The sequence below is a fragment of the Drosophila suzukii genome, chromosome 3 (genome assembly GCF_043229965.1).
Source record: "Drosophila suzukii chromosome 3, CBGP_Dsuzu_IsoJpt1.0, whole genome shotgun sequence".
In the NCBI taxonomy this organism is placed as follows: domain Eukaryota; kingdom Metazoa; phylum Arthropoda; class Insecta; order Diptera; family Drosophilidae; genus Drosophila; species Drosophila suzukii.
In genome coordinates this window covers 68,503,290-68,527,323 of record NC_092082.1, presented here as the reverse complement: position 1 = coordinate 68,527,323, position 24,034 = coordinate 68,503,290, and the positions used below count along the sequence as shown (strand labels likewise).

The 24,034-nt window shown below is 35.7% G+C and overlaps 3 protein-coding genes across 16 annotated transcripts in view; 1 reads left to right on the top strand and 2 right to left on the bottom strand.

Annotated features, from left to right (window-relative positions):
* Dys (Dystrophin) overlaps nt 1–4,767 on the bottom strand; it is a 151,278-nt gene extending 146,511 nt beyond the window's left edge. For 3 of the 14 annotated variants that reach the window (XM_036816757.3, XM_065866410.2, XM_065866412.2), the window contains exon 1: nt 4,625–4,767. In XM_036816757.3, coding sequence (XP_036672652.3) covers nt 4,625–4,742 — 118 coding nt within the window. In that variant the 5' untranslated portion in view covers nt 4,743–4,767. Of the gene's footprint in view, nt 1–1,049; nt 1,389–2,224; nt 2,382–4,624 lie in introns of those variants that run through there. The other 11 variants (XM_036816764.3, XM_065866415.2, XM_065866411.2 and 8 more) reach the window with 6 other exon arrangements.
* On the top strand, nt 3,188–4,237 carry Scsalpha2 (Succinyl-coenzyme A synthetase alpha subunit 2). Its single transcript, XM_017079717.4, has one exon. The coding sequence runs from the start codon at nt 3,203–3,205 to the stop codon at nt 4,229–4,231; it is 1,029 nt and encodes a 342-aa protein (XP_016935206.3). The 5' UTR covers nt 3,188–3,202; the 3' UTR covers nt 4,232–4,237.
* Nucleotides 4,768–5,941: 1,174 nt separating the features above from the next.
* Nucleotides 5,942–24,034, bottom strand: part of LOC108013749 (IDLSRF-like peptide) — a 42,917-nt gene continuing 24,824 nt past the window's right edge. Inside the window, exons 3-5 of the mRNA XM_036816697.3 lie at nt 17,377–17,505; nt 12,491–12,689; nt 5,942–9,104 (exon numbers count right to left, since the gene is read on the bottom strand). Coding sequence (XP_036672592.1) covers nt 8,957–9,104; nt 12,491–12,689; nt 17,377–17,505 — 476 coding nt within the window. The 3' untranslated portion in view covers nt 5,942–8,956. The remainder of the gene's footprint in view (nt 9,105–12,490; nt 12,690–17,376; nt 17,506–24,034) is intronic.

The following is a 24,034-nucleotide window of genomic DNA, read 5'->3' as shown; positions in this document are numbered from 1 at the left end:
TCTATAAAAACCCACTCACATTAGACTTCTCGCACAAATTGGTGCGGTTCGTATCTAAATCGAGTCTCAATTACACACGAGCACAGGCCCCTTGCCGCCCATTTTCCACCCCCTTCCCTGGCGGTTGGATTCTCATTAGCTGAACGCGGGTTACGCAGACCGCTCGGCTGTGGAGCGTTGGCAACCGCCGTCTATAAGCCCAACCACACCCTACTCTTTGGTCCCCACCCTCGCACACCACCGACTTTTTTCACTAGCCCCTTCAGAACTCAACCGACTTTGCATTCTGATCATTAAATGCTTAACCAAATGAGTTAAAGCGATATATCTGTGGTTCTGAATGGGGTGTGTGCCATCACTTTGTTGTCGCTGTACACTGGGGAAAAACGGGAGCATGTGGATTGATTTTGGATCCCATAGTTCTTGAGTTATGTAATATTTTATGCAGTTTTTTTAACTTAACTAGTAGACAAATGGTTTTGAAACTATGTTTGATAGAATCAAAGTTATCTAATACTTGAATTTCCTTTTACTTTTTTATTTAAACTTATAAAGAATTTAGTTTTATGTTCTTTAGAGCAGAATTTTTCTCAGTGATGCATATTTCTATCTGAGAGTACGTTCAACATGTGGTCGTCTGTTTGTCTCTGTTTTTTTAAGTCGTTCTTGCAGCTGAAGAAAGCATGGAAATTATCTCAGCGATGTGAAATGGGGGCACGAGTTCTGAGCTCTCGAAATGATTGCTCTCCCCTCAATGGGGTTAATTTTCAAGAAGGGGGTGCTGTAGGATCATCTGTGGAGTTTTTGTAATTATCTCTGAACATGTGTGGGAATAAATGAATACAGAAACTTTTCGAAATAACTTGTCGACTTCACTTTAAAGATGAAAAATTGGATTTGCAATCGAGGCGTTAAAAACATTCGTCTCATGTTATTATCTAAACTGTCTAGTGGCACAAGAACCTTAATAGTTTTCAAGAATTTATTTATACAAGACTCATAAAAATGTAACTAATTTTTTAATAAGTCAAACAAAATGTCAATCTTACCAATTAAAATTCCGGGTTCCATATTCGTAGTAATAATCCTTAGTTCGCTTAATCCCAGTAGCGAATTGGTTTGATTTCGATAAAAGTTAAAACATAAAACCTACGAGTATGTATGCTTTTCAAGGTCGTAACGAATTTTAAAATATCGTTGAATCACATGGAGCACAATTCGGATTACTTTTTCGATTTGATTGATTTGATTCGTGGAATGGTAACTGATATAGCCACATTCCGTTTTTTTTACCACTTTCGCACCTTTTTGTTTTGTTTACTGCTTCGTTTCGTAATATTTCGCGTTATATGCTAAAATTCGAAGGTGTGCCAAGAAATTCTGGAAAACTAAATAAAAATGGCAAAAAGCCGAAAATGTTAAATGACACCTGTTTTGTTTATTTTCTTAGTGTTGATTTTCCCACCAACAAACAAAAAAAACAAAAAACTTTTGCGCATGCGCGAAGGCGAAAATAAACAAAAGAAAAAGCATGGAGAAAAGAGAGAGGGGAAGACAGCGAGAAACAAACGAAACTACCGTTAGGCTTTTCCTCCGCTTTTAATGAGTTTTCTTGTTTGTTTGCCTGCCATTTGTAATTTTAACAAGCCGCGTTGTTTACCAATTTGATTGTTTTATTTATTTTTTGCCCTTTCTTTATCAATTTCTTATGAGATACCACAAATCACACAGGTGCTTCCTCTCTCTCTCCCTCTCTCTCTCGATCGCTCTCTTTAAAAAACAAACACCGGTTAACGGGGAACGTTGGATATGGCCGGAACAGGCGGCATAAAAAGCGAAAACCAGAAATGGAACGTGTGGCAAGTGGAACAGACAACAGTTTTGTTGTTGCTATCGTGGTAATTTGTGAGTCAAAGAATCAAGAATGCGAGTGTATGTGTGTGTTTGTTGGAAGAAAAAAAATGAGTCAAAACCACCGAAAAACTCATTAAAAATTAAGGTAAAACGTTATATTCGACACACTGAATGAAAATTCCTGCACTTGCTGTGCAAATTCCTTCGAATTCATTATTATTTCTGCACTTTTGTTTGAACAACTTGTGGCACACTCACACACACACGCACAAGTTCTACACCTTGAACTTGCGTCAGCTTTTTTTGCTTTTCTTTATTATCTGCCCGTTTTTGGCCACACTCTTTGCACTTTTTTAATTAACTGCCTTACTTTTTGGGTTATTAATCTTTTGGCACACACACTTTTTGCAGCCAATTAATGATTTCTTTTGTTACTTCTTTTTTTCTCGGCTTAGAACGACGGCGCGCATAAAAACTAGAAACTACATGTCGTTTTTCCGGCGCGTTTTATGTCTTTCCACTCCGCGGTCCAAAAGAGATCTGCGATCGGGAAAAAATATAGAGAACGGCGATCTTATTGGAACGGGTTGGAGAGAGAGTTTCAAAGCGCGCCTCTAAACGTTCCGATTCAGCTGTTTCAGTGCTCAGGCTCAGAGAGAGGGAGAGAGAGATAGAGAGAAGCCCCTATTGGAATTCAATTGAAATCGAATCGGAATTAATTGAAGGGCTGTGGACAGTGGGTCAAAGTGAATGGTTTCTTGCCTTGAACCTTAGGTAAAATTAAAGAATTAACTGCAATTTAGCAAGGTTTGTTAAATATCAACTCTTAATTTTAAAACTATATTTGTGTACAGTTACAGAATTTTATACAACACTAAAAGTGGGTCTTAAGAATCTTATGCTGAAACTACCAAATAAAAATGGTAATAAATGTTTTTTAATAATATTAAAAAAAACATTATCCTCCATGGCTCAGGTTAAACAAAAATTTAAGTTTTTTAAAACTTTGAAAATATATAATTAACAAACCGATTTTGTCTTAAAAAAAAAAAATTGTTTACAGTTTTTAAAAATTATTGAAAAACATTTAGTCCTTACAAAAGATGACAATTTCCCTTCTTTATGGCTCCAAAAAGAAATCAAAGTACTACCTCAATCCAAAATACAAACAAAACTTAAAAATACTAGAAACGGTTCGACAAACAAAGCAGGCGCTGTAATAGCCTTCTCTGTCAAAACCCTGCCATTCAGCAAACCCTTTCGGTAAGAGCTCTTCTTGAAATCAAGCCCAAAATCTAAATTTTCCGGCAAAAAAAAAACCAAGAGTTCAAGTCCTGAGACGCATAGAATGTCTGTGAACCGCGGGCTTAAGATGTTCCTGCGGGCGATTCCGCCCCAGATTTTGCGTCGCGGCAAGGCGGACTACGGGACTACGATTTGCAATCTGAAGGTCAACAAGGATACCAAGGTTTTAGTGCAGGGATTCACCGGCAAACAGGCAACTTTTCACTCGGAGGAGTCGATAAAGTATGGCACCAATATTGTGGGTGGCGTCAATCCGAAAAAGGGCGGTACGGAGCATCTGAAGAAACCAGTCTTCAAATCCGTGGCCGAAGCGGTTGAGAAGGTGAAGCCCGATGCCACGGTGATCTTTATACCGCCTCCATCCGCCGCCGAAGGAATTTGCGCGGCTATCGAGAGTGAGATTGGTCTCATTGTGGCCATCACCGAGGGTATTCCCCAGGTGGATATGGTGAGGATATCCCAGATGCTGAATTGTCAGGAGAAGTCCCGCCTACTGGGACCCAACTGTCCGGGAATCATCTCCCCGGAACAGTGCAAAATCGGCATAATGCCGGGTCACATCCATAAGCGCGGAGTGGTGGGCATAGTTTCACGCTCGGGAACTCTAACCTACGAATCGGTGCATCAGACCACCAACGTGGGATTGGGTCAGGCCCTTTGCATTGGCCTGGGCGGAGATCCCTTCAACGGAACCAGCTTTATAGACGCCCTCAAGGTTTTTCTGCCCGACAAGGAGATCAAGGGCATTATCATGATCGGGGAGATCGGGGGATCCGCCGAGGAAGATGCCGCCGAGTATCTCAAGGAGCACAATACGGGATGTGAAGCCAAGCCGGTGGTTGGATTCATTGCCGGACAGACTGCTCCGCCGGGTCGTCGAATGGGTCACGCAGGCGCCATCATTTCGGGTGGCAAGGGGGCAGCTAAGGACAAGGTCGCCGCCCTGGAGAAAGCCGGCGTCCGGGTGACCGCCAATCCCTGTCATCTGGGAACCACACTCCTCGAGGAAATGATTCGCCTAAAACTGGTGCCCAAGCCAGACGAGAAGAAGGCCCAGGCTGGCAAAAAATAGGAATGGCGAAATGGATAAACCGAACTTAAGGGTTTTAAAAATATATAATTGAAACAAATTTTTTAGCCTTCGAAAGTTCATTTTAAGTTGTGATAACCATTTTTATACGCCTAAGGGAGTTGATAAAAATATTCTTTATAATTGATATACCAAGGGCTTGCCAGATGGAATTAGGAAATCTTATAACACCAATGGTGTTTCCAAGTATTACAATTTCCACCCATGCTTTCCATTTTATAACCATTATTTTCTGTATGCAAAAGTTTTGCCCGCAGCGGCTTTTTATCTTGAGTCTCATATCACAAAATGTTTCGCTTTTTAAAGCCCATAACAAACACAAGATAAGCGAGAAATAATTTGGCCATGGCCAGGAAAGAAACCAGAAAGACTCACCCATAGTCTTCACGCGGAATTCTTCGTAGTCCATCAGCGGAGGAGTCTCGGCTCCTCGGACTGTGTCCAGAAAGTCCTCTTCGCTATAAACTGAGTCGTAATCGCTGGGATCATGCATTGTTTTGGTTTTTGTTTGGCTTATTAAATCACTGAAAGACACTCAATACTATTGCATACTCTTGGGCAGCGTTAAATAAGCACAGGCTCTTTGATTTTCTTGGAAATCTAGTTTTAAGACAATCCACAGTAGGTGTAAATGCAATCAAAAGAAGTTATAATCCCGGAAACACTTGAGGGGCTTTATGGCACCCGGAGCCACCGATAATAGGGGATCGAGAACCGAGGGCACCGACAACCGTATGCGCTTCCAATTTAAACACGACTAAGGCGGGCCGAGGGTTTTCACCACCGTTCTACGTTCTCAGCTAATCAAGAGCAAATACTACGAAGGCTATCAAAAACAACAAAACAAATCTACTGGCTGATTAGAATATCAAGTAGTATAACAAGTAGGAAATCTTCGTCGGAGTTTGTAGAACTCAGGATACCCCTTAATACCTACCTTTCGATTTCTAAATGCATGTAATAACTAAATCAAAGAGCTCCACAGTCGGTATTGTTCTGTAAAATGATTTTTAATAAGAAGTTACAAATTTAATGTTTGTTGAAATCATATCATTTCATATTAACACTTCAAAAAGTGTCTAGGTAATGCCAAAACATGTTGGGAATTATAACGTTGTAGAGGATTTGAGGAACTTTGCTTTTAGAAAATTATACCATGTGGTTATACTCGAAGAAATTGATAACAACCAGATGATTCCCTTTGGCTGTCATACCCATCGATTGTCTAGGAATACTAGGTATAAAAACATACGCTTTTATTTGCACTGAGAGAGCGTGCTATCTCCGCTCTCACTCTCCCTCAGCGAAAGTAATTATAGGGAAGTTCTTAGTGCCTGCGGGTGCAAGTGAGAAAGAGCAAATATCTTATCGGCCGTGTATAACTTGGACTGAGATAGCTTACGACTGTCAACTGCCTGGAATTCCTTCGATTAATTAATGCATTAGAGTGATAGCCGTACATTAAAAATGTTAAGGTAGAGTTGAAAAATAAATATCAAAGAAAGAGATTCGAACACTGCCCATTCCTCAAAATAGTTAGATTAGGTCGTTAATAAATTGGGCGATACGAATCATGAAAAAATTAATTGGTAATAAATTTAACGTTTGATTAATAATTTAATAAAGAGAAAATGTATATAAATCCATAATTATCAGTATATATCCCCCTTTTCACTTATTAAAACACGCATATTTCGTTTTTAAAACAGCACACCAAAGAAATAGCATCATTGGAATGTTAAAAATTTTATTTAAATTTCTTTTCGTCTCTTTCTGTATGTTAATTCTGCAATTCTAATTATAATGCATTTACACATATATTCGTTTTGCTCGTAGTGTGTTTTTCATCATAAAACTCGAATTCTCTCATCTGTATTTAATTCAAACTTTAAATGTTTATTTTTGTATTGCAAATAGTTTTATTTAGCATTTTTTTGTTTGATTTTTGAAGAGCAATTTGTCTCTTGTTGCTGGAGTATTTTGTTTGCTACGATTTTCAGTAACTGATATGTTTCGTTTGCTCGTTTCATTTAAATATATTTCAACTATTTCTTGTGTATTTTGTTTATTGGTGGTTTTGTTAGTTTGTAAAATCTCAAGCAACTTAAAATACAATTAAAATTAAATGGAAATGTTGGTAACCTAATAACAAAAAATTATTTTAAATTTTATTTGTACGAAGCTTGTTGGTTTTATTTTGAATAAACATTGTTTTGTATTGTTAAATTGTTTCAGCGTTTTAAGAGTTCAATGGGTCAGTTTTGGTATTAAAACCCTGAAACAAGTAACAATTGAATAAATGAAAAACCAATGAAAACACAATATTAAAATAAGAATAATAAAATATAATTTACAATTACCTTTGGTGTGTTTACCCATGTATATCTTTTCATAAATTTCTCTTAACGATATTTAATTTCAACTTTATTTTCGTTCTCATATTTGATATGTTTTGTTTAATTGATATGTTGCATATATTTTGTGTTTCATAGATTCTCGTGTGTTTGTAACTTTTGCAGATTTGTTTCTTCTTTAGCAAGAGATCTGCTGATATGTATGCGATATAAGTTTTGTGGCTTATAATTAGAAAATGTCTATGTTTTGTATAGCATTTGTATGTTAAAATTTTAAAAAATATTCACAGAGAAAAAAACATTTTTTTTTAGATTTTCAGGTGTTTTTTAGATATTTAAATTATTTAAAATGTACAGGTGAATATGTTTTGATGGAACCCAAAAAACAAATTATCACTTTGTTGTTTTTTTTTGGATTTTCGTGGTTGGTTTATCCATTTCATTTGCATCGATTATGGAATAAGTAGTTTGTCTCCTTTATTTACATGGGGCATTTCCTCACTTCCTTCATTTTTATCATATACCTATATATATATATATAGTTCAATGGATCAGTTTCTGTTCATTTTCATTTTCATTCATTTAACATTACTCTTGACTTGTTTAAGTTACATTCGAATAAATATTTATTCATAAATATATTTTTCAAATAGACGACTATATAATTAAAATGACTTTTTGTTTCTTTTCATTTAAGTAAATAATTATAGTTTACTTTGCTGTAGTTGTTGTATGATCTATCAGCTAATTCAAGGTACTTATAACTCCATTAATTTTTCGGTTTCATCTAAAGAAATTTCCTTTAACGTTGGGTTCTCAATTTCTCCTCTGATTTCTATTCGTTTTAGTTACTTGTCACGCTATCTGGTCAACAATTCCGTGCTCCGTTTGAAGAATGTTTGAATTAGAGAATCTTAGACTAGTAAGTAAGATTTTGTGTGTTGTTTTTGTATTTTGAGGGCCAGTTTCTGGTTCTGCTTAGATTATATTCCAATTGTTTGGGTCAGTTTTTGTTCTTTGGCAAAGCGAAACTGGCCCTCAAAAGGTGAGAATCTCATTTTGGTTACAATTTGCTTTTGTGTGTTTTTTTGTCTAAGAAATATATATATGTTGAGAATTGAGTAAAGTTGTGTGTATTATTTCCAAATTAAGGTTAGGCTTTATAATTACTTGCTTTGAATATATAACTTGAGATTTCTCATTGATATTTTTTAGACACACAAAACGTTCCGTGAATTATGCAACTCAAACCAATTATTTTACTTCTGCACAGTAGCTCGACATAGACATTTTAGTTCCTATGATAACGTGTGTTAAGTTTATTAATTGATTTTATTATTTTATTTGAAACATTGAAGATTTTCTTCTACTGGAAACAACAATAGCTGCAGGGCTTTCGCTACATTTACTGACTAGAACTAAACAAATATTCCGTATTTCATAGTATATAATTAATAGACGGTTATCGAAAGAAGATAAGTGTACTGGGTTAGTACATAAGAAAGTGGTTGGAAGGTTCTTTACTGATAGCCTCGGTTGCTGTTTTGCATTCATTGTTTGTAGGGACTTTAGTGTGAATACCATAAGTGACGGGTCTAAGAAGCCTTGAAACACTTTACAATAAAAATGTTCAATATCTGTATACATATATATGGTTCAGAAAAAGTTCGTTATATAAACATTAATATTTTTGTCTTTTTTAACTTTTTGTTTTTTTCTTTTCTCATTTAATATTTTGCCAAACGATCCTGCTTCCACATTTTATTTTTCTAGTTCTTATGAAGTTTTTCTGCAATGTTCTGAAATTTGCGCATAGATTTTCTCAAAATAAATATAGATCGCGATAGAAACGCAACATATCAAGAAAGTCTAGGAAAGAGCGCAGAAAGTTGGGAGAAAGCTTAAGATTTGTTTTTCGGTAGATTGCAGCCGATTTGTGATCGAAATTTTGTTTGTTCTTGCGTATAAATGTATTTTCTCTTCGCGCCTTTATTTTTTTGTAGCTTTTTCGTGGTCTTTTGCAATTTTTTTTCGTTTTTGGTATGCTTGATTTTTGTTTTTATATAAAAGTGTTTGGAAAATGAAAATAAGTAAATTAAAAATGGCTTAAAAGGTTGTTGGAAAGCAAAATCATACTCAAAAATAGAGTTTGAGAAAATATCTTTTGGCTGGAATGGAGTGGGCTTTTGGGGGGTTTTTTGTCAGCGGAAGATGAGTGTAGGTACGTGTGTATCTGTGTAGTTCGCACTTAATAATTGTAATTATCGTAGGGCGTTCCCAAATACGAATAGAAATTAGGATTGATGGGCTGTGCGTGTGCGTAATAAAATCCAGAAGCCGGATCTGGCGCTACTCAGTCGAGGAAGCCGGTGTTGACCAGCTTCTCCAAGAAGAACTTCACATCGCCCAGCTCCGAATCCTTTATTCCGAGTGACTTCAGCATGCCCAGATCCCCGTTCTCCACCGCCATGAAAACCGAGCGCAAGTGTTCCAAGTCAGATCTGCAAGATAGGATGCAAAACCAAATAGAATTAGTTGGGTCAATTTCCAGCTTGCTTGTGATTAATGACAAAACTTGAATAAAGTTTTCCTGGCAAACGACTTAAGCCACGTAAATGGAGGGTTTGTTTATGGAAGGGAGCAGTCTCGAAATGGTAGTTAGTACGCAACAGTTCTTGGGGTTCAAAAGATAACTACGCCACCGTGGTATGATACATATGTATATCATTCTCATTAAAGTAAAAATTTAAAAAATGTTAGGTATTTATTATAATATTTTATATATATTTTTTATATTTTAAATTTATTTAAATAGAAGCAATAACACTTGAGTATATGGGGAATATTGTAGAGAGAGCAACTAATATCTCTGAGTTGTCACAAAAAGAAGAGGTGTCAAAAAGTATGCTGCAACAAAAAACATTAAAATATTTCGAAAGGTTACATTTTTCACTGCATACTTTTGCACACCCCTTTAAGAGGACTATAATATTTTTATGGTTCTGTAAAATACACAGAAAAATGTTCTACATCCCTTCGCATTGACAACTGCTCAAATACCATTTAACTTGTTATTTACTTTTCTAACTTTTAGCCCACAGTGAACTTAAATAATGAGGAAAAGCTCCTCAAACGCACACAACCCACACGACCAAATACAGGGACAAGTTTTAGCTTTGCTGCGGTGGCGTCTCAAATTATACGCTTTGCTTAATTAATCCCTGCAGGTAACGTTCTGCTGTTGCTGCCCCTTCTATCGTTGGTTTTGTTATTGTTTCGTGGTTGGTATCCTTTGACCCCAACCCAACTTTGCTCTTTTCTGTACCCACATATTTTGCTGCTTGTTGCGGCTGCTAGATAAACTTCATTATCATCAGCGTAATTAGTAATGTGAGTAAAAAAAACCTAAGGTCGATACACAGAAACTTAAAGATAGCTGAACAAATGGTTCCTTTCAAGATAATTATAATAAATAAATAAAATGTTATTGCAAAAACATAAGCTATCTATAATGAAAAAGAAATCTCTTAATATTTAAAACATCTTATTAGGTTGCTCAAAAGTATGCAACAAAATAAGTAAGGTCAGGGATTCCGATGAATTCTATCGACAATCACTGCATACTTTTAAACACATTTATAGGGAAATTTAAAACCCTTGCAAAATCACACCCTATATCTCTAGAGATTTAAAATCATTTCATGAAACATCAAAGTATACATAGTAAGGTATGAATGTCTATAAAAAAGTAAAGCAAGTCCCTAAAAATACACTTTAGATTTTTCATTCATTAAATATATTTATTATGTTTTCCCTATAATTTTCTCCCTGTGCAGGCGGGATGGGAAGCTAGAGTGCAAAATACACATTAATAACATTTGTGCGTGTCTTGTGGTTGGAGTACATCCATTCAAATCCATCCCGCCCCTCTTTCCCTAATTCTCGGATAGAGACTTGAGCTGGGTGGAGTGACATTATGACACTTGGGCGATTAATTGCCTTGATGAAATTGTGTAAATTTCCAGCGTAGCCAGACAAACGAAGCCCTCTTATATTTCATCCGGCCAGACCCCCTTTTCTCTCCAGCTTTTTTGTGTCTTGCTAATTTATCAACATGTGCGTGAAGGCAAATATTTTCGTGTCCTTTTGTCTGGCCCTCAGGTCCTGAGATCCTGTTGCCTGCATAGCCCACAGTTTTATGATTATTATTATTGCCACTCCAACTCACCTTGTGGGCCCCATTTTTGTGGTTAGTTTTTGTTGTACTAATTTAATGAAAATTTTTCTTTCATGTTTTGTGCCTTTCTCACTCTCTCTATGGTTGTTTATATTTGGGCAGGCTTGTTGTTATTTTTGTTAATTAAATTTTTGCTTTGTTTATCTTGGAAATTGTAGCATGAGGCTGGTAGGCGAGTGCCTGAAGTATAATGTAATTAAGGCAGCTGAAAACACAAGTTTGGGCCTAACAAAGCGTAATCGACAGGCTTAAAACTGGCATTTAAAAAGGCTTGATTTTGCTAAGGAGGCTTTGAAACTATACGGGTTTGAAGTTGAAGCTAACTAAAAATCTCTAGCTCTAAATACAAGGCAAAAGGAGTAGTTGTTATTTTTTTACAAATTTCTTATTTTGAATATTTTATTTAAATCCCCATTGTGACAGCTTTATCGAAAAATTTGCATGACCATTTTTGTCTTCCATTAAATCACTAAAATAAAATCATCCCCCAAAAGTCCTTTTTGTTTTTTCCCATTTTAGAATGGAATTCATTAGGCAGAGACAAATATTTTGCTTGCTTAGGACAAGTCAGGCAAATATTATGAAAAATACCAGAGCCATAAAGAAGCTCTTTATGAAATAAAACCGAAAAAGGGGAAGGAAAGTGATAAACATGAGAGATATATTTTAAAATTGTATGACATTCTTGTGTATGCTGTATGTGTGCCTGGCTTAAAGCAGGCAAATTTTATTATTCCAGCAGCCACAAAAATAGCTAAACAAAAAAAGGGTCTCGAAACCAAGCTCACAGACCAGATGCCAAGATAATAATTCATGGGACAAGGACAAGGACGAGGACAAAGGCTGGCCTCTGGACTTCCAACTATATAGTTTCATCGGAATAAGGGCTGCCCCACAAAGTGAAAATAGCCCTGGGCTAAGCCAAAGTTTCTTAAAGAGCTTTCATTATTTATGTAGCACAGATGAGCTTAGAACCTGGCTAAAATTATGTTTCATGCACGAAAAGCAGCTGACAAAAAGGGGAAATAATTTTGCTTTAGGGTTCGGGTTCTGTGGCAGCCAAACAACCAACTCAAGCACATAAATTGCACCCAAGAGCAATTCACTGAGAGAAAAACTATTAAATAAGTGTATGAAGAAAAACCAAACTAGCTGTTATAGACAGTATAAACACAGATAAAAATTAGTTGAATTAAGTTCTTATTTCTTAACATGTCCTTAATGATGTACTTCCTGTATTTGATATATTACAATTTTTGGATCTTTAAATCCATGTTAGGAACATTATTATAACATTTAGAAATAAAGGAGGATGCCACACAAATTACTAGGGTCTTCAAATCTCATTTAAATATAATTTTAAATGTGTGATCTCAGTACAGGATAATTTAAATCATTGTAATTCTTAAACTTAAATATATTGTTGCCTACTTTTAGACACCTAAAACGATCTTCAACCCGATATACCAAAATCAATGTTTTTCTGGGTGTAGATATTTTTCGACTTAACTGAAAAGGTTTAAAATATTCCTAAGAATCTTAATTTAGTTTGTTTAGTTGTCGCCCTTTTTTGATTCTCAGTGCACAACTCCAGAAAAAGTTGAGCTGCAGTGAATGTGGATAGTTTAGGTCCCGGGCACGGGTACTCACCTCATTAGATGAAGGGCAGCGCCAAAGTCCTCAATCGTTTGCGACTCACTCAAAGCGATGGCGACCTTGTCCACACCGCCCAGAGGTGAAAGGGCATCACGTGCCTTGCTGCCGAAAAGTTTTTCCAGGTAATTGGGTCCGTGCGAGGCGATCAGGCTCTGGAGGAAGGATGCAGTCTCCTCGACCGGCGGCCTCTTGGCTGCAATTAATAAAACAAACATAGTTTTTGTCGGTTGCAATTAAATAAGTTTTCGTGGAGGGTGGTGGTCCTACGCCCTCGCAAAATGTAATTAATAAACTACGAAATGCCCTGATTACTATCAGCTTAATGCATTTGCATTCATAATTTATTCCCATTTAAATTGATTTTGTTCATTAAGCCGACAAACAATTCGGCATCAATATTCCATTGCTGATTAATAAATGGAAAAAAAAACATTTTTACTTACAAGTCATTAAAGTTGAATACACCCTGTCGACATATTTGTTAAGGTATTAATTATATTTTTTACTGCCTGACAATTTCCTAGGCATTAATATTAATAGTCAACTTGCTGCCCTTTGCCCGTTTCACATTCAACTTTAAACGCACGCGTGCATAGGAAACGAGTCCTTCCTCTGGAATGAATTATTTAGGGGGCTTACTGCAAAGGGTGGAGCGTCCTGCGAGATTTGATATTTTCGGACAATGCTGAAGCTCTTTAAATATTTAAATAGCAATAAAAAATCCGATTTACGTAAAACGCTACAAAAAGTGGGGAACTTTTTCATAAGTTGACCATAGTTTTTGTTCAGATTCAGACTTTGTTGTTCTACTTTGTTTGGTGAAGTTTAAATGGAAAAGGCAATGTCAGCATAAATATGTGAACTGAAACCATTTGTATTAATTTCAAATTTAATTAAAAAGATTTCGGAGAAAAAAAAGGTCACTGATTTTGCTGACAGTAAATATATTTCAAAAACAAACAAAACGGATACAAAAAAGTTGAAACAGTTAGGCAGGGATTAAATCAAAAAACTGAATGAATTAAAACAAAGGGAAATGTATTTTTAACATATTCAAAAAGAACATCTAATTAATAAAAGAGATTTTGTAATGTTATCAAAAGTCAATTTTGAAAGCATTTATATAGTGAATATGAATGAAATTCTGCAGTATAACTTAAATACTTTTCCTTTTTGCTTGAATTTAAGCTTTTATTTTGCGTTTGCCGAATGAAACCCATTCTGGGTTTTTCTTTCACATCGAGGCACTTGCTCAGCATAAAGGAATATATATTTTTCATTTCGTTTTCATGCTCCTGTTGAATAAGGTTTTCCCATTTATTCACATTTCTTCCCTTGCACCATTTTCCTTTGTGTTTATTTGTGTTTTCTTTGGCTCCAGCAAACATTTATGGGTCAGTCAGAAAGTCAGTGAGTAAGTCAGTCAGTCATTCAGTCAGTCATTCAGTCAGTCATTCATTCATTCAGGTAGTCAGTCACCCAGTCCGCAGAGTCAGTCATGCACAAAGGGCAGACTTTACGGCGCTCGGCGTCGCTTTTTTAACCCACTGACTGCACTTGTTAACCCACGGGTGCACAGTCCTTCCCTTAACCCGCTCACCCACATATGCTGGCATTTTTAATGGCTGCAAGGACATGTTTGTATCTAGATGGGTCTCGTTTCCCTCGATGTGTGTGTGTTGATACAGTCACTGACTGTATTTGTTATGCAAATGGCGACGTTTGCCAACCATTTTCCCCTCTCCATTTCTTGCACATTTCATACCCTTTACTTATGGGGTGACTGTACGTTTTTTGTTTTATTGTCATCAAGATTAATGTGCGCAATTAGCTTCATATGGGGTCCCTAATGAAAATTACCCCTTTTCCAAGCTTTTACTTTTAATTATAGCTGAAAGAGAACTGACTTCGTGACTGACGCCTTTTAAAAAATTAACTTTACTTTATTAAGTGTGCTGTTTTTTTAAATGATCAGTACATCCCAGAAAACTTAAGAGCTTAAGAGTACTAATAGAATAGGCTCTAAGTTTCAGAATTCGTCTTTACTTATTCAAAAAGAAACGTCCTTAGAATCAAGACGAAATAGTTCTTGATATTGTTTTTCGGGATGAAGCAATTTTAAAATATGCTCTTTCGTAATACTTCGGATTGGAAAGGTTTAGCTTTACTATTGAGCTCAAGAGAGCGGGATTGGAAACACATTGTAGTAATTGCAAATTTATAGTTCAAGAACTAAAAAAACAAAAAAATCGTAAAAATTTTTAATAAATAATAAAATAAACGTAAGCATTAAACACAGCATTCCTTACGCATTAAATTAGCACAGTTTCATTTCTATATAAGATATAAGGTACATCTTTGGTTTGGTAAAAATCAAAACCTCCCAATAAAATGTTTGGGTATGTCCTTATCGAGGCTGTTGAAAAACCTGTTTCTTTACTTTTCCGTTGAGTCGTCTACATGAGCTTCGGTGCCTCCGTACATTGTATTTTTTGCTCAGGGGACCGAACTCAATTGGTGGGTGGGGGTGGGTGGCTTGGGTGGCTGTGGGAGTTGCGATTGTCGCCTGTTGTTTGCCTTTAACTTGTTACATATTCCGGACGATGTATATCAGCAGTTTAGATAAGGTCTACGTGGCCACTCTGGCCCAGAATTCCCTGCCAACATGGGTTAACATTTTTTAAACTTTATCCGCTGCCTTTGGCTGATAAAATGTATGCAAAATTATGCTAATTTCCCAAGGGTATTCGAATGCAGAGTGTTAAAAGTATTTCGAATACTTTTTATAGCAATTTAACTCGGTACTTTTTTATATATTTCCCTTTTTGCCAGTCAATGATGGTTCGGAATAAGAACATGAGTAACTTTAATAAAATATTTTTTCTTAATTTGCATACATTAAAATGCATATTACGAAAAAGGAGAATATAAATTGCTTGTATGAAAAAGAGTTTGTTCAGAGCAAAAAGCGAACCTTACTTTTAATTTAAAAGTTTTTATGTGTTACATTTTGGGAGTTTACTTTTATCTGTTGACCTATTAATATCGAGTCTTTAATTAACTTCGTTTTACTAGTCAGAAAGATGATTTTTTTCAATACATTCTTCTGAAGGATAAAGGGTTCCTTTTCCCTGAGAAGTTCGACTCCAAGCACTTCTAATTAAAGAAGTGATGGTCTAAGCAAAAACTTACCCTAAGGCTTCGTTTTGTCTTTCAACTGTTGCCTAGCTGCCAAATAAAGAGGAGTTGCCGGGTGAAAGTGGAGAAAGTGAGGATAATAACGGGAAACTGGGGGAATAATTTATCAAAGACCGCCGAGGTTGAAGCAATAACTTAGGGCAGCGCCAAAGCAGCCGACACTTCCTAAATGATTTCATTGTCGAAAAATAGTTTTTTTTGGTATCCAACCACCCGAACAATGGTGGAAAAGCAGGGAAAATTTATGCTATTGTGCCTGGAACTGGCGGAGAATAAGATAAAGGGAAAAGAAAATGGGGGAGGTAAATGGGGGTGGGCGAAATTGGTTGGGTGGTGGTCTGTTGGCTTGTATCTCAACTTTCAGGCAACTGAATTGCTGGCAATTAGCAGCAACAATTTGCTGTTTGGCCTCAAGTTTCGCATTTCCCATTTTCGGTTGGCTCAGCGGGTGGAAATCTCTCCTCGGCCGTAAAGTAAACTTTTCCGCCCAATTTGTGCGGCCTTTGTTTGTCTGTGTCTGTGTGTCTGGGTAACGAATTTTATAATTTATCACGCGAATTTTCCCGTCCATGACATAATTAGAAGAACTATAAAAACTTTCGCCGCCATTACTCCTCCTTTTTTTTTGTTCTTTTAAATTCACTCTCTATATATGTAAAGCATCCCATATCGATTATGAAAATACAATTAATTTTTTTCTTTTAATTGCTTTTCAATTTGAGGCAATTACTTTGGTGATTGCAATCAATTTCCCGTGCCGTTCGTGGCCAAAAAGAAAAGGGCAAATGTAATTGATACGGCATAGAAAACGAAATGTATTTAATTAGCAAGAGCATGAGTCATTCTATAAATATGCTTTTCAAATGGAAAATTTTATATTCTATTTGGTGCGTAAGGCGAAAAATAAAAAAAATTAACTTAAGAAATGACCAATACAAATGTTCAAAAGTTAAGCTGGTCGGAACCAAACCGTAAGTTTATTAAAGGAAACTTTTAGTAAGGCTATTAAACTTTTAAAACCTAATAACAAAGCCTTATCCTTACAATAAATCTTAGTTCTTGGCCACAACATTAGTTGATTTGCGCTTTATTACTTCTTAAAAACCAAGCGTTTAAATAAATCACCCTTTATAACATCAAGCCAAAACTATTATTATACAACATTATTCATATTTAAAAGCCGCTTGAAACTCATAAATCACGAAACTTAAACCAGATTTGTGGGACAAGCTTCGTTAGCCATTTTGACGAGAAGCTCATTTCCCTTGCACTTGAAACTTGGCCCAAAAAACCTAAGTTGATGGACAACGAACAAGCGGATAAAGTTTTTGAGATTTTCTACAAAAAGTTTGCTGCAACTTGGACTAATTTGATTAGGTGCCAGTGAGAAGCAAGCGCCACAAAATATGCTGGAATGCAACACGGCCAAGACAAAGTTTTCGTCTTGCTTTTGGCTAGAACGAAATTCATTTCTGGCCAAGAGACTTCTTTGCAGTATGCTTCAATTTGGGCTGCTCATTTCCTATCATTTTCATTTTAAGCTTATTTAGGCAGAGTTCCTTCTTGGGAAATTCTCTTTTTCCAGCCGAGGCTTCAATGAAGCCTGCTAAAGCGAATTATTAATGGCCAGACGTAGTGCATTCAATTAGGGCACGAGTTCAAATGGCAATCTCATGACTTACCAGCCGTACACAGACGCATATCCTCATCATATCCGTCAGAGCAATCGGGTGCACCATCGCATAAATATTGGATGGAAATGCAATTACCATCTCCGGGACACTTGAAGGGCTCGTAGGGATGACAGGCTTCTGCAAATGGAAAATGGAAAAAAATACGTTTGTCATATGGGGAATTTGTAAAATGTTGTAAAAATACGTTATGTAAAGAGCTTAAAGCTATGGAAAATATTTGTGAATTTAACAAGTAACCAAATACACAATCACACTGCTCATGTTTACACTGTGTAAGCGGATTTGCTTACCAACGATTTAATACATTTATTTATTTATTCTCCTTGTTTATTTTCTGCAATGATTTAGCAGGATTTGCTCAGTTCAACGGAATCTATTAAATTTGTTTTATTTATTTGCCAAGATTGCTGTTCATTGAATTATTGTTAAACTTTGTAAAAAACTAACCACAAGCTGTTTATTATTTAATTAAAAATTCTATAATTGGTTTTTCTAATTCAAATTGTATATTTTTATAAAATAGATTTTTTATTTGGATAACTGAATACATAAACAAACTATACAAATTAAATTATTTTTATAATGAGATGTATTTATTTGCCAAACCCATTTGTTTTTTATTTCGCTATAACGAATATGTGTATTAAAGCTTGCCAATCGTTGATTAATCAACTGCTTAGTAAAAAACAACATATGTGTGCTATAGAGTTTAACAAATCTTTATCACCTTTAGTATAAGCCATGATTGTTTGCCTATATTAGCATTTTAATTAGTAAAATATACAATGAAATTATTTTTTTCTCTTTTCCGGTTAATGCATAAGTAACTGAGGACTATATTTGGATGTTAACAAAAAAGTATTCAATTTAATTGATAAAAAAACAATGGGCTAAAAGCAAACGACAAGAAAATATAATAAAAATATCACGAAAATGTTATCTGACAATTAAGCAAATTAATTTGCTTTCATGTTGTTTATTGTTTACATTTTCCCTCGCAATATTTTCTCTGTTCATAAAAAGGCGTTAAGGAAGCTTTCAGTTTTATGGGGGTGCAAAAGAATGAAAAGGATAAGAACGGGATGATGTTTCCCCATCAAACCCCCCCAAAAAAGCACAGAATAAAGAGGGGAGCAAGTTAATTGAATTTATTGTTTCTGCTTGTGCCAAAACTCAACATATTTCATACAATTCGTATTGTTTTTTGTGAAGCAGGCTTATTTTTGTATCCATCTCTGTTCCGGCCGAGGCAAATTGGTTTTAATAGGCTCTGCACGTGGGAGCGCAGCAGCATTTTGGAAAAACAATTTTCATTTTCCAACGCCATTTCCCACGACTCGCAGTTGTGGCTTAAATCCCTGCCGCAAACAAAAACGTTGGCTCTTTGGCATTTATTTTATGGCTGCCACAAATAAGTTAAGCATTCAAAAATATCAAATCTCTTTTGGCTGAGCACAAAGTTTAATTCAATTCTCAGCCAAAGGAAATTTTCTTCCCGACAAACTTCTGTCCTGACACTTGACATATTTTTCTATTAAAGTTTGGACGGAGTTTTGGTACTTCCTTTTTGTTTTTTTCGCCTACTTTCTTTTCTGTCTATTTTTTGTTGTGATGCTTTTGAGGAAAACCAGCAAAAAAGGAACTCGAAAATGTTGTTAGTAAGTTGAGAAAGATTGAAGAAAAATGTGGTTTAGGTTTGAGTTATATTAAAGCCCTAATCCTGTCACCTTGGCCACTGAAAAGGTGAAAGAACGTGGCGTACATTACACATACTCACCGTGGGCACGCGCGAGACAAGTTAATTTCGTGTGATTCATTATGTTTCGGTTAGTGTCAAAACAATGGGAATTTATGTGCTCGGCAACACTAATTGACAGGCCGAGGGATCCAATAAGTCTCCGTCCCAAGCTCCTCACAAAATCCCCGAAAATCAGTTCGCAGCTTATATTTTGGTGCGAAAAGGTTTTTCGGTTTATTGTGCGTGTTGTGTGGGGCTCAGATTGAAAGGTCAAATGAGCCAAAGGGTTGGCCAGACCTTTAGCCGGTTTCTCGTCTGCGGGTTTTTTCCCTTTTTTCGCTTCAAAAGATTCCTTAACACTCGCACTTAAAGTTGGCTTTATGTGGCATAAAAAGGACAACTTTTGTACTTTGTTGTGGCATTGAAAGCGTTTGTTTTCCCCTTTATTTTGCTGTCGGTTTAAGTTTCGTCCCGTTTTCCTTCTCGTTTTATACGGCAATTGATTACCATTTGAATACTTTATTATTTTTAATGCCCTTTCGGTTTACGATTATACGTGATTGGTTGCCGGCGAAAGGATTGGCGATCCAAACTTTTTGTGGAAATGCTTCTGGAATTATTTATTCAATTTGCGAATGGAATTGAATTTTACTACTTTTTGAAAGGAAAACCCCTAAAATGTTCTTTGTTACAAAAATCTGGTGGCTTCGCCGTATTGGGTAAACGCTTTAAAGACTATGTTAACTATTCGGTTAAAGTTGTCTAATTATTTAAGTGGGTTTAGCAAAAGTCTTTCCTAATTGAAAAGCAAAGTTTCAAGTTTAGCATTTTTTATAAATAAAATTGTGAATAATATCATTCATAAAAAATATTTGTAAACTGTTTATTTTTGTGTAGGTAAGAACTAAAGTGAGGTAATTTTTAAAAATGTATCTAAAAAATTCTATTACAATTCGCGTTATCCAGTTTTAATGAATCTAATAGCAAAAGGATCAAAACATTTGTTTCTTCTGGATCTTTTTTTTCAAATATTTCAGATTTTCTTTTGTTTTCATTGCTACCCAAGTGGCAGTATAATCTGTTCTGTATATGACCCTGGGTCAAAGTACACTAAAAAGTATCAATGTGTGGCCCCAATAAATATGCAACAAAATGTTTTATGGTGCTTCTAAAGAGACTTTTCACATATTTAAATGCACCGGCCGTGTTCATAAAAGCACCCACTAGACGACCACAATATTGGCTGTGGTTTGCACAGATATTAATTCTGAAAAACCAAGGAGGTGGGAAAACATCTCTGTCGTGTGCTGCACACATAATGAATGTTGCATAAATGTCATAAATATGAAGTCAGCACGCAGAACTCTGCTCCCCATGGGTCCCGGTCTCGACATTTCTGGTTTTCCTTCTCTGGCCAAAAAAAGTAGGAAAAATAATAAGTGTATACATGGCCAACCAGAGTTAAATGAAGCGTTAAGCTTCTGGCCACACACACAATGTTGCTTCCGCCTGACAATGTCCGAAAGCCAAAATCCAGAATCCTGAAACTCGTATACCATTTTGCTAAGCGCTGCACGTGACACCAGGAAATATTCTTACACTCGCCTTTGTTGCTGTCCCTTATGGAATAATCTCAACTCCCCGGCACTGTGGCCGTAAAAGAGTGTAATAACACTATGCAACAAAATTGGCAGTCGTCGGTGCAGAGCTTGTATTTTATGTGCAACTTTGGCTCAACTACGACTGGTAAGCTGACTTTTAAAAACACTTTATTAATTTATAGAGACCATGAAAAGTAGAGCGCCATTTTTATGTTATTTATTTTTCAACTTTATTTACTCACCCATTTCGGCATAGAAATTGGATAGAATTTGTTGTTTAATTTAAAACATATTAAAAAAATACTGGTACTATAAAAACATAATATTTTATTTATTATTATTGTATTTATTTACTCGGTCGTCAAAAATTCATTCCATGCTAAAAAATTGAATGAATTGAGTTATTGTTATTATTATTCTTGAGTTTAAAACATTAAAAAAACCAGTGCTATTCAGTAATAATATTTAGTTTATCATTGAAATTATTTATCTAGAAGAATCCTTTTTTGTCTTTTTAAGAAGGCGCGAAGACAGCCAATATCATTTATATTTATTTTATTAGAAAAATACTCTAGAACAATATTGTGCTAAACCAATATTTAATAACTACAAAATTAAAATATTTTATAAATTCTTATTTCAAATTTTTTTTAAGGAAGCTGATATTCTTTTAAAAATATATTTTTTTAACAAAAGGTAAAAAATGTCACCTAGTGTAATTCTTTTCCATAGTCAGCCTGCCAGTTAACAGAATTTTAGTTTTCATGTGACAATTTGCGAAGCACCAAAAGCAGCAGCACCAGGCGGCGTTGTCACGCATGGCGTATGCGCAATGTTACACAGTTATTGCTCTTGGCCCGGTTTGTTGTATCAGCTGCTCCTGTATATCCGAGATATAGCCACTATAGCCCATCCGCCTGCCAATTGCAGTTTACCTGACCCACGCAATTGCCTGGGCGTGTCCCATTTAAGGGGTGGCTTCTCCTTATGGCCGATGGGCAATATCTGTCCAAACAGATGGGTAGTTGGCAGTTGGGGGTAACGGGGGCTAAGTGGCAACTTCAGCCTAAGTTTCGGCAAGCCTTCGATTCCACTGACAGCTGCCCAGCTTATGAACGGCCAAGACACAAAGTCAGTACAGTTATGGCCAAGAGCCAACTTTAATGGGAAGGGGAAAGTTCTGACGAGGTTTGCGGTTGGCTTTAATTGGAGGTAGCCTTTCTGGGGAACCATTTCAATGTATACTATACTTGCGAGGGTTACTTAATTGTGCGTGAAAATGCCAAGGTTCCTATATGTACTGGCTTAAAGAGGTATCATTTTGATTTAAATATATAATTTATTCTAAGATTGGATTTGATTATTAAAAATACCAAATATAAGATAATATTATTTTAAATATATTAGTTTGAGAGCTCATCTTTTTCAGAATGTTTTCCTAAAATTTCACAAATTTATTTTAGCTAGATATAATACCAATTAATTTAATATTATTTAACAATTTTTACTCAACATTCTCATAGAATATTTTTATAAATCATATGAAACTTTAATTTTTCATATTATAACATTGTTTATTTTAAATGTATATTGTTTAAATTACAGTTTAAAACTAAGGTAACCTACAAAATTTTAATCAATGATTAAAGCGAAATGCCAAATGAAAGTTTCATATTTCAAATACAAAAATTATCTGAAAATGTTATTTAATTAGAAATTGGAATACAAATGCTCCCAGAGATTGTTATTTAACAAAAATATGACTTAAATGCCATGCTACCAAAAACTCTGTGTACTCCATTCAGACATTGTGTTAGCCAATTTCCTTTGACCAACCCGAGTTTTCTTTAGACGAAAACATTTCCTGGCCATAATTAAGCTTTGCATATGCCAACCGCAGAATGACTAACCAAAGTTGCCAGCCATGGCCAACTTGGACCGCACTACATGGCAGCATGTGGGTAAGTAAACAAAGGGAACGGCACAGAATGACGTATACGCAATATCAACTAAATAATTGCACACACCCTTGGCCAACAAAACAGCGTAGCTCACTAATGAAAATTACTTTCCTTGGCAGTTGGTTGGCTGGTTGGCTTGTTCGTAGGGCGTTTGGTTTGTCGCCTTGTGGCCGTTTTGTTGGTGAAAAACCAGTTTGATTGCAGTGGCAAGAACAATAGTGGCAAAAACTAATTGTTTTGCTTATAAATTAGCACATTTGTATGCAATGCCAGGCACACAGCGAACGGAACTCTGACGTAATTTATTAGTGGCACCATAGGTATATATATCCTACCGATTCCTTGCCCTCGAGGACATGCATCTCGACGTCGCTTCGATTGTCTTGCCGCAGTTACGGTTACGACCACGTTTACGCTCCGGGCCAACAGAGTGTGAAATATGGCTCTGGTCGGGCATTATGGTCTGCGAATGTCTTCCGCCACGAATGGCAGCTGTATTTTCGTACCGAATGAGAAATATATGTAGTTTTGTGGGGGAACCAGAGGGGTATTGGAAAACAAAGAAATCGCTCAAACTATAAACTGCAACCAATAACAAAAGTGTTGATAAACTGCGGGTATTTATAGATAATTGCTAGTTTTAAAGACATGCCTTTCATTTCATTTCTTTTGGTTTTAACGAAACTAGGACGAACCTTAATCAAAAAAGTCTTTAAGATTATTTTAAAAAAGAAAATTTGTAATATTATAAGTATCTGTTTTAATACAATTATATCACCTCATTCATATAAGTCATTTTCTACTTTCCTTATATTTTAAAAATTGAAACCTAATCTTTAGAATAGTTAATTTTTTTTTGTTTCTTTAAAAAATATCTAACTTCTAATCTAAAAAATGTATGTAAAAAATGTTAAAAAATGTAGAAAAAATACTGTTTATCCAAATGCATCCATTCATACATATATTTCATCATTTTACTATGAGTATTAAAACCCAATACCAAAATCCTGTAATATTTTAATCCTCCTGCCGTCCCAAATTAATCTTAAGAGCTTATTTGCTACAGAAATATCCACCTACTTTGGAGTAATTTAAAAATTCATTACCAACATTTCAAAACCTTAACCAGCTATATCCATTAGTCCGCTTAAGCCGATTGCCAAGCCAAGTGCATAAACACAAATGTGTTTGTACAAGTGTGCACATAATACCTGAAACTCACCTGGAAGCCACAAGAAATATCTGCGAGGAGCAAACGGGGAGGCTTAATTAATTGCGAGATTAGGAAGACGTCAGATCACAATACCAATTCCATTAATTATACTAATTCGAACACAGATGACATT

Excerpts from the sequence above, each read along its gene's own strand:
- Scsalpha2 (XM_017079717.4), top strand. The coding sequence starts at position 3,203 with ATGTCTGTGAACCGCGGGCTTAAGATGTTCCTGCGGGCGATTCCGCCC.